We start from the raw sequence: 19815 nt of genomic DNA on the forward strand, positions 1-19815 counted from the left end.
TTTTTTCCAGTTTTGAGAAAAACACAAAAAATTGCAGCAATTCTTCATCAACGAATATTTATTCACTATTTCTTGTGCACAGAGTTCTTCATGGAAGCTAAATGAAACACAAATCTTGTTACTCGTTATTATGATTACGTCATGGCTATAGATGACATCGGCAGAAAATCTCAAAAACTGGAAAAAAAAAGACAGGCACTTTTGTTATGAAGGTGACGATATGCAATCATGACTTCATAACGAAGGCACCTATGACGTAATAAAAATTCCACTCATTCCCCATGAGCACTACTTGCTGTGTGGCAAGTTTCAATTTTTTCCTTGGTGCGGTTTCAGAGATACAGAGGTCCAAATTTTTTCCGCTTTTCTAACATGGCTGCCACACCACGTGACCTATGATGTCATATTTATTAATAAAACATTCTCCAAGAGTAATTGCTCCTGTGGTGAAATTTTTGCGCAATCCGCCAAGCAGTTGCGGAGAAAAACACTAAAGTTATGTGCGGAAAAACAAACAAACAAACAAACAAAAAACAAACAAACAAACGGACCCAAATAACCATCTCCTTGGGCGAGGGTAATAATTTTTTATGTTCTCAATAACTCTTTTATTCATGAAAATAAATAGCACTAAAACAATGCTCAAACATGTCACCTGAGAGCACAGTGAGGACAAATGTTAAAGTTGAAGTCAAAACCAAGCGGTCTACCTGAAGTATTTGGTACCCAGGGTGGACCCTTCCTTTGGCACCCCCACCTGAGATGAATAATTTTAAAAGTGAAAAATACAGAAAACATATATCATGTTTGTAAGTAAAATTTCAAGCAGATTACAGTACTGTACCTGCAGTAAGCAAATTGGAAATAATAAAAATGCAGGACATTAAAAATTCAGCAGATGTACGACTGCTTGGCATTGATATAACAAAAACACATCTTCAACCACAGAGAAAACATCACCGGTGAGAATTTTCAAAAAGGTAACGGAAAATCAGGTGTCAAGGAACTTCCGGCGATTGCATGACATCATTTCCGTGGTGATGTTTTTGCTGCCCAATAACTATCTAATGGAGGAGATTAACTTTTCAGAATGAAAGGGTTAACCCGTAAAGCACGTCGAGCTTCCATCGTGGCTGAGACGTGTATGCAAATGAGTTTAAACTGACGTCAACCCAAAAAACGAATCATGACCTTTCCTACAATGCACAATGCCCTGGTAACTAAGGGAAACGTGCTTCTAAATGGTGGAGAAAGCTGATGAGAGAGAAAAAAGTATTTCTGGGATCGTGCTTTATATTCAAGGGTTCACACAATGTTTTTTAAATGAGGTTCTCCAATTTAGTAACAGAAGAAACGGTTTGGTACTCACACAAAAAAATTGTCAGCTTCCAGCATGCTCGTCTCCTTTCCCAATCACCACTCCCGGTTTTTAATGCACCACTCAGCTTTGTGTGCATCTTACTCCTCTGTCAGCGCTCTCTCAGAACGTCACTCCAGACGAAACACTCTCAAACCGCTCTTTTGTCTTGTCATCCTTCCGAGGTCGGCGAAATGAGCACCAGTTCACTGGTAATCAGGGCACTGATTGATCGGGGGCACGGCATCAGCCACAATCCTAATCAATGATGCAACCAGCAGCCAAAAATGCAGCACACGATGGCAACTGACATGAGCTTAGGAAACCCCCTCTCCTTCCTCTTCGCTCGCATGTTCTCAGATCTATCCAATGTATCACAATGATCATGGAAGAATCTCACCAACTTACCTTCGATGAGAAAACCTTCCATCAAAAGCCTCTGGCCGTGCTGGTACGCTTCTGAGCTTCCTGTCTGATCATCTCTGACTGTTTTTATTATTAGGTAACTAATATTATTATCATGTCACTTGTAAGATGCAACTAAAACCATCGTTATATCATCGTACTGGTACTTCGGCTCTCCCAATGATACCCCCCCATAGTTGTCACCCCGGGCAGACCACCCTCCCGCACCCCCCTCACTCCGTCAGTGCCCTAACCCTATTTTCGTCATGTAATATGTGCTGTTTTACTTCGTTCTCATTTTTACATTCCTTTTGTTCTGTTGTATGTATATCTATTATAATCAATGTTTATCGTCTCCAGACAGCTACATCCTCCAAACTCCCTTGTCAGGTCTGGCCACTCAAGCTGGCATGTGGCAGGTCGCGCTTCCCACACACCGGCTTGCTGAACAAACGACAAATCCCTGCTTGGACTATGGGTAACAAATGGTGTCGTGTTCCAGGACGCTCCTTGGCACCAAGTTCCACCACTTGCTCTCTCAGAGCGTGCTTGTTGTCTGATTCAGCAGCTCCGATACCAGCAACGAATTCACACTGCCAAGTTGTTTGCAGTCACAACTGAACGGCCATCTTTGGATACGAAGTACAACCAAGATGAGTGTTGCACTATTTCAGAATTTTATCGTTCGTTCTTAGCCGAAGAAGTAAGAAAACTTCTCAGGTTGACAGGCCAGGTGAGTAGGAAAAAAGAGATTTTATCCCTCAAACCGTATCCGAATGCATTTCCCCCAAAACCGGCACGACGACACGGAAGTTTGCGACCGAGCAACGACGGTCGAAACCGGTGTGACCATGGGAGCAAAGAAACACAGGTGAGCCGTTGTGTGCTGCAGACCAGTTTAATAAATGTCAGTTACACATTTCCATGATCAGAATAAAAAGTAGTGAAAGCTGCACACTGCAGGTGGTGCCATTGAAGCCATCATTGACCTGTAGATCAAGCATCAAACCCCAAAAACAAACAAACCAAATAAAGATGCAGTCATGTTAATCACAAAATATTCTAAAAACGACTCACATCTGGTGTAACTGATCAATACACGGGTATTGCCTATATCCCTACACATACACAATATGCATATGTGAGCTTACAAACATTAAAATATAGTTACAATCCACCTTACGTCGACAGATAAGATGAATAAGAAATTGAACACTATACCTTAAACTTTCAACTATAGTTAGTATAGTTAAAATAACTAGAAATACATTTGTTATAATCTGAATTGATTTACAATAAAACATTACAAATTCAAAGCTACATCCAAGCATATTGATATCGCTTTGGAAACATACAAGTAACGTACGTCCTGGTCACACACGCACACGCACCCACACGCACGCACGCACGGACGCGCGTGCACGAACTGACGCACGTGCACGCACGCGTGAAAGACAACACTGGATAACGCAAATTGTGCACAACGCATTCCACAAAAAAAAATCATACCGTTTGACTGACATGTAATTATGCATTCTCTAAGAACCGATGGATTCAACAGCTTAAATAACACAGACACCATTTTGCATGAAAACCAAAACATTTACAAACGAGTGACGGAGAAGAACGCGAAAGGAAGTGAGCTTCGATAAGGCAAAAAGTGCTCTTAACAGTAATGGCAGGGCCAGACGAGGCGCACAGCGAACCATGCATCGTGGTGAGAGTGCACCTTCTAGCAATGCAGTACAGAGACAAATGCTATAAAACACACACACACACACACACACACACACACACACACACACACACACACACACACACACACACACACACACACACACACACACGCACACATAGCCATAGCCCGTTTTAGTGGAAATGGGGTTGAATTTGGTTTTTCCTGTTAACTTCTCTCCCATCGCGAAACAATGGACTCCGAGACCCTTCACTTCTCCCTGCCAGCCCCTTTTGTGTTCGGCTCACTGCACCACCAGGTTCATTGGCTTGGAATGTTCCGTTTTCTTGGAAGAATTTCAAGTCCCAGCACACATACCACATTCCAATCACATCGCTCAGCACATGACACCTCACTTAAAGTGTGTTTATATTGTTCCAATCGGCTGAGCAGAACCAGGCCAAGTGAGAATGATGAGGCCAGCCAGATGAGGCCAGCTTGGTTACTGTACATGTAGTTAGTGGTTATCCTTGCTAGTCCTCACCATCTTGCCTTTATTGTCAAAAGGTAAGTATCGTGACAAGCAGCCCAAACGTGATGACAGACCGCGAAGTCTTGCTTTGGCTGCTCCTTGGCTTCGGCCTTACAGACAATGCATGGTTCCTGCTGGTTTGACTGCTCGCGAGAGTTTGAGCACTCTCGTGAGAAAGCTTAAAGAACATATAAACGTTCAGGAGTGGCCTACCCATGGGGAACTACTGGCCTGCAAGCACAACATAAACACAACCGGCCGGTGACACTCCTGCTCAGCGCTCAATCAATTGTTATCGCAGGGATTGGTGGTTCAGCAGGTAACATATCTAAATATCCCAGACGACACCAAATCTTGACAGCATTTTGTAATGGCATTTTCTCTCCAATTTTCTCCAATCAAACTGAATAAGTTTAAAATCAGAATGCTTTTTTTTATAACTGTGATCATTTATACTTTCATAATCGGAGTAAAAAGCATTTTTAAAATTCAGAAAAAAGTACAACACATTTAATGCCAATGCCGATAAATATTGGGAAACCAAAGCTAAGAAGCCAATATATTGCATGATATCAGGCACTGGCTTCCAGCAAACCCTGCTCAACATCACAAAGTGCTATCCTTACACCTACAAACCCAAACAACACTTTTATATTTTCCACATCATAAACCACACATGTTTCCACCAAATACATCCTGTCGTGCTTGTGCCAACCTACAAGATTGGTGCTAGTACAGGGGCTGGCATAAGTAAACTCACCAAGACAGAGAGAACGCAGAACAAGGTTGATGAGGTGGAAAGCGGAAGGTGGGATGGGGTGGGTCAGATGGAGAGAAAAAAAAAGAGAAAGAGAGAGAGAAAAAAAAAGAGAGAGACAGAGAGAGAGAGAGAGAGAGAGAGAGAGAAAGAGAGAGAGAAAAAAAAAGAGAGAGACAGAGAGAGAGAGAGAGAGAGAGAGAGAGAGAGAGAGAGAGAGTAGAAATGAAGAAATGAAGAAATGAGAGAAAAAGAATAACACAAATGAAAGGGTGAAAGAATACATTGAAAAAAGAGAAACCCCATCCACCAACTGACCCCTTCCTCTGAGCTCCTAACCCCAACTCCACCAACAGAATGGGTTTCCCACATTTGTGGGTGGTAAGGCACTAAAGTAAATTGGGAAGTAATGGGGCAGTTGCCTGGTATTGTAGTCTGAAGTGGTTCCGACCTCAAGCCTTGAGCTCTATCCTTGCACCCCGTGCAATCCTCAAGCACAGCAACTGCCAAGGTATGCTCAAGTCTACTGAATTATTCTTCTTTAAAGAGTTATAGATTTACATTTTATAGTGATTTAAAAGAACGCCCGCGTCTAACTGCATCCCAAGCATTTAAAAAATATCTCTACGACGCTGCGGCAGGGAACATCACTTCTTAAACATCCATCATGCCTATGATAAGAAGTAGAAAAAGGAAAATATACTTCACACGAGATACTATCTAATCACGTATGTAGAATATTCTACACGTATACATACCGTCGATATAAAAACTTTAAATATACTTCGATAAAAACAAAATAAATGATCAAATCTCATGACAAATGCACAAACAAAACATCATTTATCATGCACCCCGTACAAAGTGTCACCTCACAAAAGGCCAACAACCACAGGTCACCAACAATGCCTCCAGCCAAGCTAATGGCTCTTGGCAGACTCGCGACTTCCTTTAAAGATACACAAGGTTTATGCTTCTTCCCTAGCCTTGCCAGCAGGCTGTGAGGACCAGTACAACGTAGAGTGGCCAAGATGACCCTGATCAACGCGATCCCAGTATTTCCATCGATTCTAAAACAGCCTGGTGAGTTCACAACTCAGAAACTTCAATTCAAATGATGGATTTCGGACAAATGAATATGGCCACATTTCATGACTTCACGTGCGATCCTTCAGTGGCACATCCTCACGACCAGTTTGGAAGCATACTTACGTTATACAATGAAGAAAATGCAGACTTACTTGTCACGGTTCGATGTTGGTACAAAAAAACTAGACCATGAGATGATTGACCACAACACAAAGTAGGCGTGAAGCCATGCTCTCAAAGCCTATGTAAATAGAAGGTGATATAGCAGCTGCCAGAGCAGAGATGGCAAAAAAGTGCCGTTAGATACTGTTGCATTTCATTTGTGGGGGGAAGTCATTGTCTAAAAATAAAATAATTGCCAAGTCGAGCTTGTATCCACAAAGAATATCAAAAGGAGGAAGTAAAATGGTTAGCACACTTATGACAGTACAAAGTACAATAAACCCGAGCGAGCCGGTGCTACGACTAAGACTACATACAAAGCAAGCCACGCCTGCCTAACTGAGCTGCAGACAATGTCTAGCTGGTGCTCAAGTAATCATTAAAAATACCAGTTCTGGATTAACCGCAGTCCATGGTGCTGCTAGATATAAGGGAAGGTTGCCAGCTTGCTGGGACTCAGTGAGTAGCCAGCATAGAGAGTCGATGTCTGAGATGAAGAAAGATACGGTTGTGTTGTGAACTGTGGCGTGAAGTGTGGTGAGGTAGGCAGGGCAGCATGAGTATGGGGGACGCCAAGCCGCAGAGATGTTGCAGGGATTAGGTGAGCTGGAAAGGCCTGCCTTGAGCTCGGCACCAGATGTGCCACTGGGCCCGGGTAGGCAAGAACGTGAGGTTGCCGGGCAGCAAGGAGTGCGTGCGTCGGTGGTGGAGGCGGAGGTACAAGAGAAGCAGGATGTGGTGGGCTGCCCTGTGGGAAACTAAAAGCGATTTGCTGTGGGAGGGTTGAAGTGATGTATGCCTGCTGTCGCCGCCCATTGCCTCCACAGGGCATATTACATTGTGTCTGAGGCAGGAAAGAGGTGGAGAAGACATGAAATCATGTTAGGTTGTTTGTTTGTTGGGCATGTTCAAATAGGAGCTCATTAAATGCCCCCCTCTGTTGGTTAATTCTTTCATATTTTATAATCTACCAGCAGAGTGCCTGCCATACAGTCGATCTTGTTCCAAGCATGCAACACGTTCTTCTGACACATACCTTTATTCTGGAGGTGTGTCGGCAACTGACAGCTGCCTCAATCACTCCCAAAAATGAAATATAAAAGCCTGGGTTATATGCATGAAGTAAAAACACATCTACTGCTTATAATTCAAAACACTTTACTGCACTGGGAAATGTGGGAACATGAATACTGTCCTGTAAGTGGTGGAGATGTGTAATACCCCCCCCCCGCCCCCCACCACCTGGAAGCAGACATTAAAACCAATCGGTGGTTGAATTAAATGACCAAATATGCAAATCCTCTTCAAATTTCAAGTCAATCGAATGAAAATTGACAATTTTAGAAATTCAGCAGATGTTGACCTTTGACTGATGTTGACCTCAAAAATAAATGGTGGTTGAATTCAGTGACCTGATATGCAAATCCTCTTCAAATTTTAAGTCAAACAGATGAAAATTGAGGATTTTAAAAATTTGACAGAGTTGTTGACCTTTCGCTGAGGTTGACCATTTGACCTCAAAAGCAATAGGCCTCAACCAAGTGGTGAAGTTTTGTGAGGATTGGTTTAAAATTGTGACCTGAAGATAATTAATATACAAACAAACAAAAGACAGACAGAATAATGCATGCGCAAACAAGCAAGCAATAGACTTGAACAATATTCGATTTTGTCGAAACACACACACACACACACGCACACACACACACACACACACACACACACACACACACACACACACACACACACACACACACACACACACACACACACACACACACACACACACACACACACACACATGCACGCACGCACGCATGCACACATCCATGAATTATAGTAAGAATTCCATAAATCTTTCTTTAGAATTTTGCATGTCCTGTCCTTTATTGTCACCGAACTAATCCTTCAGACTTTTGTAAAATTTTACCAAACTTCTGGGCTGCACCTACCTCTGCCGTGTGTATGTCCAAAATGTATTTTATAAAAAAAATTTGGAAATTTTTTTTTTTTTTAACTTAAATCTTCAACTTCAATTACTTATAAAAATGTAATATCACGAATATTACAAATAAATTTGAACAAAAGAGAGGTTTGTATTATGATTGCTGTAAATCATGACAACACGGCAACTCACATACTTATCCTCAATTAAAACAAGCCTTTATAGCGATGTGTGGTGAGGTGTTTTGAATTGCACAGCATGAGTTGTTTTGAAATCCGTGAAGGTGAGGTGTTTTAATAACGTGGTGGTGAGGTGTTTTAATAACATGGTGGTGGTGTTTTTCATAATGTGGTGGTAAGGTGTATTTAATAACGTGGTGGTGAGGTGTATTTAATAACGTGGTGGTGAGGTGTTTTTAATAACATGGCAGTGAGGTGTTTTTCATAACATGGTGGTTAGGTCGTAGTGAGGTATTTTTAATGAAGTGGCAGTGAGGTGTTTTTAAGAATGTTGCGATTAGGTTGTGGTGAGGTATTTTTAATAACATGGCGGTTAGGTGTTTTTAATAACATGGTGGTGAGGTGTTTTTAGTAATGTGGCGGTGAGGTGTTTTTAATAACATGGCGGTGAGGTGTTTTAAATAATTGGCGGTGAGGTGTTTTTAATAACATGGAGTTGAGGTATTTTTAATAATATGGTGGTTAGGTCGTAGTGAGGTATTTTTAATGAAGTGTCGGTGAGGTGTTTTTAATAATGTGCGGTTAGGTCGTGGTGAGGTATTTTTAATAACATGGCGGTTAGGTGTTTTTAATAACGTGGTGTGAGGTATTTTTAATAACATGGTGGTGAGGTGTTGTTAATAACGTGGTGGTGAGGTGTTTTTAATAAAGTGGTTGCGAGGTATTTTTAATAACCTGGCAGTTAGGTGTTTTTAATGACGTGGAAATTAGGTCGTGGTGAGGTGTTTTTAATAACATTGGGGTGAGGTGTTTTTGATAACGTGGTGGTGAGGAGTTTTAAATAACATGGTGGTGAGGTGTTTTTGATAACGTGGCAGTTAGGTGTTTTTAATAACATGGCGGTTAGGTCGTGGTGGAGTACTTTTAATAAGATGGTGGTTAGGTCATGGTGAGGTGTTTTTAATAACATTCCAGTGAGATGTTTTTAATAACAGGGCGGTGAGGTGTTGTTAATAACGTGGCGGTGAGGTCTTTTTAATAAAGTGGTGGTGAGGTATTTTTAATAACGTGGCGGTTAGGTGTTTTTAATGACGTGGAAATTAGGACGTGGTGAGGTGTTTTTAATAACATTGCGGTTAGGTGTTTTTGATAACATGGCGGTGAGGTATTTTTAATAACATAGCGGTTAGGTCGTGGTGAGGTACTTTTAATAAGGTGGTGGTTAGGTTATGGTGAGGTGTTTTTAATAAAATTGCGGTGAGGTGTTGTTAATAACGTGGTGGTGGAGTTTTTAATAACATGGTGGAGAGGTGTTTTTAATAACATGGCGGTGAAGTGTTTTTGATAAAGTGGTGGTGAGGTGTTGTTTATAACATGGCAGTGAGGTGTTTTTCATAACATGGTGGTTAGGTCGTAGTGAGGTATTTTTAATGAAGTGGCAGTGAGGTGTTTTTAAGAATGTTGCGATTAGGTTGTGGTGAGGTATTTTTAATAACATGGCGGTTAGGTGTTTTTAATAACATGGTGGTGAGGTGTTTTTAGTAATGTGGCGGTGAGGTGTTTTTAATAACATGGCGGTGAGGTGTTTTAAATAATTGGCGGTGAGGTGTTTTTAATAACATGGAGTTGAGGTATTTTTAATAATATGGTGGTTAGGTCGTAGTGAGGTATTTTTAATGAAGTGTCGGTGAGGTGTTTTTAATAATGTGCGGTTAGGTCGTGGTGAGGTATTTTTAATAACATGGCGGTTAGGTGTTTTTAATAACGTGGTGTGAGGTATTTTTAATAACATGGTGGTGAGGTGTTGTTAATAACGTGGTGGTGAGGTGTTTTTAATAAAGTGGTTGCGAGGTATTTTTAATAACCTGGCAGTTAGGTGTTTTTAATGACGTGGAAATTAGGTCGTGGTGAGGTGTTTTTAATAACATTGGGGTGAGGTGTTTTTGATAACGTGGTGGTGAGGAGTTTTAAATAACATGGTGGTGAGGTGTTTTTGATAACGTGGCAGTTAGGTGTTTTTAATAACATGGCGGTTAGGTCGTGGTGGAGTACTTTTAATAAGATGGTGGTTAGGTCATGGTGAGGTGTTTTTAATAACATTCCAGTGAGATGTTTTTAATAACAGGGCGGTGAGGTGTTGTTAATAACGTGGCGGTGAGGTCTTTTTAATAAAGTGGTGGTGAGGTATTTTTAATAACGTGGCGGTTAGGTGTTTTTAATGACGTGGAAATTAGGACGTGGTGAGGTGTTTTTAATAACATTGCGGTTAGGTGTTTTTGATAACATGGCGGTGAGGTATTTTTAATAACATAGCGGTTAGGTCGTGGTGAGGTACTTTTAATAAGGTGGTGGTTAGGTTATGGTGAGGTGTTTTTAATAAAATTGCGGTGAGGTGTTGTTAATAACGTGGTGGTGGAGTTTTTAATAACATGGTGGAGAGGTGTTTTTAATAACATGGCGGTGAAGTGTTTTTGATAAAGTGGTGGTGAGGTGTTGTTTATAACATGGCGGTGAGGTGTTTTTAATAACATGGAGGTTAGGTCGTGGTGAGGTACTTTTAATAAGGTGGTGGTTCGGTCATTGTGAGGTGTTTTTAATAACATTGCGGTGAGGTGTTTTTAATCACATTGCGGTGAGGTGTTTTTAATAACATGGCGGTGAGGTATTTTTAATAACATAGCCGTTCGGTCATGGTGAGATACTTTTAATAAGGTGGTGGTTAGGTTATGGTGAGATGTTTTTAATAACATTGCGGTGAGGTGTTTTGAAGAACATGGCGGTGAGGTGTTGTTAATAATGTGGTGGTGAGGTATTTTTAATAGCATTGCGGTGAGGTGTTTTTAATAACATTGCGGTGAGGTGTTTTTAATCACATTGCGGTGAGGTGTTTTTAATAACATTGCGGTGGTGTTTTTAATAACATGGTGGTGAGGTGTTTTTAATAACATTGCGGTGAGGTGTTTTTAATAACATTGCGGTGAGGTGTTTTTAATAACATTGCGGCGAGGTGTTTTTAATAATGTGGCGGTGAGGTGTTTTTAATAACGTGGCGGTGAGGTGTTTTTAATAACATGGCGGTGAGGTGTTTTTAATAACATTGCGGTGAGGTGTTTTTAATAACATTGCGGTGAGGTGTTTTTAATAACATTGCGGTGAGGTATTTTTAATAACATGGCGGTGAGGTGTTTTTAATAACATGGCGGTGAGGTGTTTTTAATAACATTGCGGTGAGGTGTTTTTAATAACATGGCGGTGAGGTGTTTTTAATAACGTGCTGGTGAGGTGTTTTTAATAACATGGCGGTGAGGTATTTTTAATAACATTGCGGTGAGGTGTTTTTAATAACATTGCGGTGAGGTGTTTTTAATAACATGGCAGTGAGGTGTTTTTAATAACATGGCGGTGAGGTGTTTTTAATAAAGTGGTGGTGAGGTATTTTTAATAACGTGGCGGTGAGGTATTTTTAATAACATGGGGGTGAGGTGTTGTTAATAACGTGGCGGTGAGGTGTTTTTAATAATGTAGTGGTGAGGTATTTTTAATAACGTGACGGTTAGGTGTTTTTAATGACGTGGAAATTAGGTCGTGGTGAGGTGTTTTTAATAACATTGCGGTGAGGTGTTTTTGATAACATGGTGGTGAGGAGTTTTTAATAACATGGTGGTGAGGTGTTTTTAATAACATGGCGGTGAGGTGTTAATGATAACGTGGCGGTTAGGTGTTTTTAATAACATGGCGGTTAGGTCGTGGTGAGGTACTTTTAATAAGATGGTGGTTAGGTCATGGTGAGGTGTTTTTAATAACATTGCAGTGAGGTGTTTTTGATAACGTGGTGGTGAGGTGTTTTTAATAACATGGCGGTTAGGTGTTTTTAATAACATGGCGGTTAGGTCGTGGTGAGGTACTTTTAATAAGGTGGTGGTTCGGTCATGGTGAGGTGTTTTTAATAACATTGTGGTGAGGTGTTTTTAATAACATGGCGGTTAGGTGTTGTTTATAATGTGGTGGTGAGGTGTTTTTAATAACGTGGTGGTGAGGTATTTTTAATAACGTGGTGGTGAGGTATTTTTAATAACGTGGTGGTGAGGTATTTTTAATAACGTGGTGGTGAGGTATTTTTAATAACATGGCGGTGAGGTGTTTTTAATAACATGGCGGAGGTGTTTTTAATAACGTGGTGGTGAGGTGTTTTTGATAACGTGGCGGTTAGGTCGTGGTGAGCTACTTTTAATAAGATGGTGGTTAGGTCATGGTGAGGTGTTTTTAATAACATGGCGGTTAGGTCGTGGTGAGGTACTTTTAATAAGATGGTGGTTAGGTCATGGTGAGGTGTTTTTAATAACATTGCACTGAGGTGTTTTTAATAACATGGCGGTGAGGTGTTGTTAATAATGTGGAGGTGAGGTGTTTTTAATAATGTGGTGGTGAGGTATTTTTAATAACATGGTGGTGAGGTGTTGTTAATAACGTGGTGGTGAGGTGTTTTTAATAAAGTGGTTGCGAGGTATTTTTAATAACCTGGCAGTTAGGTGTTTTTAATGACGTGGAAATTAGGTCGTGGTGAGGTGTTTTTGATAACGTGGTGGTGAGGAGTTTTAAATAACATGGTGGTGAGGTGTTTTTGATAACGTGGCAGTTAGGTGTTTTTAATAACATGGCGGTTAGGTCGTGGTGGAGTACTTTTAATAAGATGGTGGTTAGGTCATGGTGAGGTGTTTTTAATAACATTCCAGTGAGATGTTTTTAATAACAGGGCGGTGAGGTGTTGTTAATAACGTGGCGGTGCGGTCTTTTTAATAAAGTGGTGGTGAGGTATTTTTAATAACGTGGCGGTTAGGTGTTTTTAATGACGTGGAAATTAGGTCGTGGTGAGGTGTTTTTAATAACATTGCGGTTAGGTGTTTTTGATAACATGGCGGTGAGGTATTTTTCATAACATAGCGGTTAGGTCGTGGTGAGGTACTTTTAATAAGGTGGTGGTTAGGTTATGGTGAGGTGTTTTTAATAAAATTGCGGTGAGGTGTTGTTAATAACGTGGCGGTGAGGAGTTTTTAATAACATGGTGGAGAGGTGTTTTTAATAACATGGCGGTGAAGTGTTTTTGATAAAGTGGTGGTGAGGTGTTGTTTATAACATGGAGGTGAGGTGTTTTTAATAACATGGCGGTTAGGTCGTGGTGAGGTACTTTTAATAAGGTGGTGGTTCGGTCATTGTGAGGTGTTTTTAATAACATTGCGGTGGTGTTTTTAATAACATTGCGGTGAGGTGTTTTTAATCACATTGCGGTGAGGTGTTTTTAATAACATGGCGGTGAGGTATTTTTAATAACATAGCCGTTCGGTCATGGTGAGATACTTTTAATAAGGTGGTGGTTAGGTTATGGTGAGATGTTTTTAATAACATTGCGGTGAGGTGTTTTTAATAACATTGCGGTGAGGTGTTTTTAATCACATTGCGGTGAGGTGTTTTTAATAACATGGCAGTGAGGTGTTGTTAATAACGTGGTGGTGAGGTATTTTTCATAACATTGCGGTGAGGTGTTTTTAATAACATTGCGGTGAGGTGTTTTTAATAACATGGCGGTGAGGTGTTGTTAATAATGTGGTGGTGAGGTATTTTTCATAACATTGCGGTGAGGTGTTTTTAATAACATTGCAGTGAGGTGTTTTTAATAACATGGTGGTGAGGTATTTTTCATAACATTGCGGTGGTGTTTTTAATAACATGGTGGTGAGGTGTTTTTAATAACATTGCGGTGAGGTGTTTTTAATAACATTGCGGTGAGGTGTTTTTAATAACATTGCGGTGAGGTGTTTTTAATAACGTGGCGGTGAGGTGTTTTTAATAACGTGGCGGTGAGGTGTTTTTAATAACATGGGGGTGAGGTGTTTTTAATAACATTGCGGTGAGGTGTTTTTAATAACATTGCGGTGAGGTATTTTTAATAACATGGCGGTGAGGTGTTTTTAATAACATGGCGCTGAGGTGTTTTTAATAACATTGCGGTGAGGTGTTTTTAATAACATTGCGGTGAGGTGTTTTTAATAACATGGCGGTGAGGTGTTTTTAATAACGTGCTGGTGAGGTGTTTTTAATAACATGGCGGTGAGGTATTTTTAATAACATTGCGGTGAGGTGTTTTTAATAACATTGCGGTGAGGTGTTTTTAATAACATGGCAGTGAGGTGTTTTTAATAACATTGCGGTGAGGTGTTTTTAATAACATGGCAGTGAGGTGTTTTTAATAACATGGCGGTGAGGTGTTTTTAATAAAGTGGTGGTGAGGTATTTTTAATAACGTGGCGGTGAGGTATTTTTAATAACATGGGGGTGAGGTGTTGTTAATAACGTGGCGGTGAGGTGTTTTTAATAATGTAGTGGTGAGGTATTTTTAATAACGTGACGGTTAGGTGTTTTTAATGACGTGGAAATTAGGTCGTGGTGAGGTGTTTTTAATAACATTGCGGTGAGGTGTTTTTGATAACGTGGTGGTGAGGAGTTTTTAATAACATGGTGGTGAGGTGTTTTTAATAACATGGCGGTGAGGTGTTATTGATAACGTGGCGGTTAGGTGTTTTTAATAACATGGCGGTTAGGTCGTGGTGAGGTACTTTTAATAAGATGGTGGTTAGGTCATGGTGAGGTGTTTTTAATAACATTGCAGTGAGGTGTTTTTGATAACGTGGTGGTGAGGTGTTTTTAATGACATGGCGGTTAGGTGTTTTTAATAACATGGCGGTTAGGTCATGGTGAGGTACTTTTAATAAGGTGGTGGTTCGGTCATGGTGAGGTGTTTTTAATAACATTGTGGTGAGGTGTTTTTAATAACATGGCGGTTAGGTGTTGTTTATAATGTGGTGGTGAGGTGTTTTTAATAACGTGGTGGTGAGGTATTTTTAATAACGTGGTGGTGAGGTATTTTTAATAACGTGGTGGTGAGGTATTTTTAATAACGTGGTGGTGAGGTATTTTTAATAACATGGCGGTGAGGTGTTTTTAATAACATGGCGATGAGGTGTTTTTAATAACGTGGTGGTGAGGTGTTTTTGATAACGTGGCGGTTAGGTCGTGGTGAGCTACTTTTAATAAGATGGTGGTTAGGTCATGGTGAGGTGTTTTTAATAACATGGCGGTTAGGTCGTGGTGAGGTACTTTTAATAAGATGGTGGTTAGGTCATGGTGAGGTGTTTTTAATAACATTGCACTGAGGTGTTTTTAATAACATGGCGGTGAGGTGTTGTTAATAATGTGGCGGTGAGGTGTTTTTAATAATGTGGTGGTGAGGTATTTTTAATAACGTGGTGGTGACGTATTTTTAATAACGTGGTGGTGAGGTATTTTTAATAACGTGGTGGTGAGGTATTTTTAATAACATGGCGGTGAGGTGTTTTTAATAACATTGTGGTGAGGTGTTTTTGATAGCGTTGCGGTTAGGTCATGGTGCGGTACTTTTAATAAGATGGTGGTTAGGTCATGGTGAGGTGTTTTTAATCACATTGCGGTGAGGTGTTTTTAATAACGTGGTGGTGAGGTATTTTTCATAACGTGGTGGTGAGGTATTTTTAATAACGTGGTGGTGAGGTATTTTTAATAACATGGCGGTGAGGTGTTGTTAATAACGTGGAGGTGAGGTGTTTTTAATAACATGGCAGTGAGGTGTTTGTGATAACGTGGTGGTGAGGAGTTTTTCATAACATGGTGCTGAGGTGTTTTTAATAACATGGCGGTGAGGTGTTTTTAATAACATGGCGGTGAGGTTTTTAATAACGTGGCGATTAGGTGGTGGTGAGATGTTTTTAATAACGTGGCGGTGAGGTGTTTTTAATAACGTGGCGGTGAGGTTTTTAATAACGTGGTGGTGAGGTGGTGGTGAGATGTTTTCAATAACGTGGAGCTTAGGTGGTGGTGAGGTGTTTGTAATAACGTGGAGGTTTGGTAGTGTTGAGGTGTTATTAATAATTTCATGGTGAGGTGTTTTGAATTACGTTGGGGTGAGATGTTTTTAATAATGTGGTGGTGTTTGTCCTATTGTAGCGACGTGTGGTGAGTGGAGCGTAGTGAGTCTATCCGCACTAGTGTATGTATGTCTATATATATATATATATATATATATATATATATATATATATATATATATATATATATATATATATATATATATATATATATATATATATATATATATATATATATATATATGTGGGGTAAGCTTACACATTTTAAGCAATAACGAACCGTGCTTCCCCATTTTCTGGGGTCAATTATTTGCATTTTCTTTCAATTATTTATATTTTCATTTACGGATGCTTTCCAATGGTTCTGTAATTTTTTTTCCGGTGTATCGGTTTCAATGTCCGTCGGCACACAAAATTAACATGCTTCCCCATTATCTTGGGTCGTTCCCCTGCATTTTTTTTCATTTGTTTTTTTTTTTCATTTAGTTATATTTTCAATTATGGATGTTTTCTGATCGTTCTGTCCTTTTTCCTCGTGTGTCGGCTTTGATCTGCATCAGCACGCAAAATTTCAGCTTTCTATTTTTCCGGAAGGTACCGATCTTTAATATCAGTGAGTCAGTCAGGTGAAAATTTTGAAAGGGGAAGTAGACTTTCTATAGGCACTGTATATGACAGGAAAGTGGTACAACAGTTCAACGTAGAGTAACCAAGTTTACCGCCGCATGTTCTTCCAAAACAAATTGAGAAAATAAAAAGCAAGGGAGGACAAGAGAAAGTGAACGAAGGTTCTACAATGAGAAAGGGTTGGAGAGAAGATGTAAATGAGTTTGGGATATATGAAATTGGGGAGGAAAAGGAAGGGGGTTATACTGTATAAGCAACTGGGGTGGAGTTTCTCATTTCTTCCATCTGCCAGGAATTTCCCTCCCTCCTCCTGGTGACATGGAACGAGAAACGGAGTCCATGTATGTCTACGTCTCCTATCAGAAAGGGCCACATTCAAAGCTGTGCCTCCCCTCTGTGTAAGCTCACAGTCCTCTGCAGGAAGTTGAAAATCCGGTGCACAGATTAAGAATTCAAACACCATACAATGTATGTTGGCCATCAACTATTGTGGGCATTTAAGACTTACAAAGTGTGAGACACAACAACTTTTAGAAACATCTACAACGAGCATGCAGCAGAAGGATGGAAATGTACGATAAGAATTTCATACATCACTAAGGCCCTGTTCACTAATGATCACCATTATTACTGTTCTATTTCCCTCACTTAGAGGTTCTGAACAGGGTCTAACTACAGATTGTTATGCAGCTGGAAGGTAGTGGTGGTGGGTTGGGGAGGGTGAAACAGAGATAAAAAATTGAGAAAAGGAAGAGTATTGTCGAGAATAGTAAAGAAAATGCAGTGCAGGGTAATGTGGGAACAGTGGGGAGATAAGGTAAAATAGGCTGAGATTGGGAGATCAGAGGTGTAAAGCCGAGGTGATCTGTGTGTAAATACCAGGTGATCATTTGCTGATTAATGATGCAATTACGTGATGTTCGTCAACGAAAAGAACATACGCTGGTGCCAATCCCAGGCATTTTCCAACCAAATTTCAAATGCATTGAGAAGATTCCCCCTGTTTTAAATGCCATGGTTTAAAATCAAATTAAAATATACACCGATTTCCATTTTTATTGATGGTTGAGAAGTGGAAAACCCAAATAAACTCTCTGACACCTTGATGCGAGAGGGTATCCTTGAGGATATCATGAGACACACAAATGTGACATCGAGGGATCTTCTAAGTCACAAACAATTAACCGGTGGAGTCTAAATCAGCACCAACTGGAGAATTAATCGAACAAATTACCTGTGAACACCTTACCCCTTGAGAAAAAGGATATAGGACTTTATCGGAAACAGTTTATTCGACGACGAAGAATAATTTTGACGTTCCCATGCCATGAAAGCGCGAGTGGCAAATTTGATTGGTCGAGACAGTGTACAACTTTTCCCAAAGTAATGCTAAACTGCGGGTTTTTGGAAGTGCAAACAAGGCGATTTGTGTTCTTCAGTGTTCAAATATATAATTCAAATTAAATAAAACGTTTTAAAGGCTGTTGAAGAAGGGGCTGGTCGGATGGCCTAGAGGTATGCACACCCACCTCTAAGGTGTTTGGCCTGGGTTTGAATCTCGGCCTAGCAACACACTCTCATCTCGGCGTTTCACGGGCAGGGTGATTGATCAATGCATGTGCTGTCCCTCAGATGGATGTTAAACTTTGAATTCCATCTGCTGGCATTAATCGGTGGACATTAAAGATCCCACGACGTCCTTCCCAAAGAGTAGACAAGCCATCACCGGCACCATGGCTGACATCACAAATTCCTGCCATAACCACAGTCGAATGTCAGGCCTGGCCAGCCGGTTCGTGGAAGACTTGGACCAAGCAAGCTTCTGCATTCGAACCAAGAACGTGGAAATAATTGTGGCCATTAAAGAATAACAAAAGAAAAAACAACAATGAATTGGAAGTTTACTGCCGTTGATGCACCCTCTATTACACGTTCTTATTTAACACGTTAAATTAGTTATTCATGCCTGTTGTTTGTGTCCTTCATGACGTCCATAAAAACTGTAAATTTCCCATCTGCAACGATTTTCAGTTTTTGATTGACTGCCAGACAGGCAGACTGACTGAATAAATTGCCTTACCGCACTGTGCACATGCGCACTTGGGGCGAGACGCCATACAATTCAGAACAAAGGTAATTCAGGTAACTGCAGGCTCCCAGCTTCCTCAACCTATTAAGTACTGGTAATGGATGAATGTTTCTATTTGTGTTCTGGTGTTCACAATATAAAATTCAAGGGAAATTAAGTAGTTCCTTGATCGGAGAGAGAGAGAGAGAGAGAGAGAGAGAGAGAGAGAGAGTGAGAGAGAGAGAGAGAGAGAGAGAGAGAGAGAGAGAGAGAGAGAGAGAGAGAGAGAGAGAGAGAGAGAGAGAGAGAGAGAGAGAGAGAGAGAGAGAGAGAGAACCAATTGCTTAACCCCACTTTGCGCTATGCGCTCGGGATCATTGAGGGTCATCAGTCAGGATGAAAGAGGTTTTTTGTGGGTGAACCCCATGCGACATTCAGTTAATTGTGAGGTGAACCCATCGTGACTCGATGCTAAAGTCCCAGCAGAGTTGAGAATCATTTGGGATCTGCACAGACAAATGGCCTCGGTGTATGGCTGGCTTAAGGGGTGGTGAGATCAATGGATGGGAGAGGTAGGAAGGGGGTAGAGGTAACAGCAAAAAAGATTCACTATTTTATATACATAACTTGCAGTTAAGCTCTTATACTGTTAAAAAGCAACACTTTCTCTCTGTTTGTGAGGTTATGGCGACTTGTGATTATTACAGGGACGATGATCAGTAAGGAGAGGAGGTGTGGTAGACAAAAAAACCTGTAATTGACTATAACTTATGATATCGTCTTCAAAAGTCTGGTGTTTTTGTTTCTCTGCCGTTTAAACCAAAGATGCAAGCAAGTAGGCTCAGATAAAAATGAAAATCAAATTCTTCAGCTCCAGCTGAAGTCTTGAAGTCAACATTTCTAAATGTCCAGTTACAAATTCCATAATTCCAAGAGCTAGAGTCATTCTGATAATATATATATATATATATATATATATATATATATATATATATATATATATATATATATATATATATATATATATATATATATATATATATATATATATATATATATATATA

At 40.2% G+C, this 19815-nt stretch overlaps 1 protein-coding gene across 2 annotated transcripts in view; it reads right to left on the bottom strand.

Annotated features, from left to right (window-relative positions):
* Positions 1 to 2641: 2641 nt before the first annotated feature.
* The window catches only part of LOC147034882 (homeodomain-interacting protein kinase 2-like), a 123094-nt gene continuing 105920 nt past the window's right edge, over positions 2642 to 19815 (bottom strand). For both annotated transcript variants that reach the window (XM_085890547.1, XM_085890539.1), the window contains exon 15: positions 2642 to 6821. In XM_085890547.1, the coding sequence (XP_085746673.1) occupies positions 6399 to 6821 (423 nt within the window). In that variant the 3' untranslated portion in view covers positions 2642 to 6398. The remainder of the gene's footprint in view (positions 6822 to 19815) is intronic.

The sequence above is a fragment of the Eptatretus burgeri genome, chromosome 1 (assembly GCF_056783735.1).
Source record: "Eptatretus burgeri isolate ZD-2024b chromosome 1, Ebu_testis_v1, whole genome shotgun sequence".
NCBI lineage: Eukaryota > Metazoa > Chordata > Myxini > Myxiniformes > Myxinidae > Eptatretus > Eptatretus burgeri.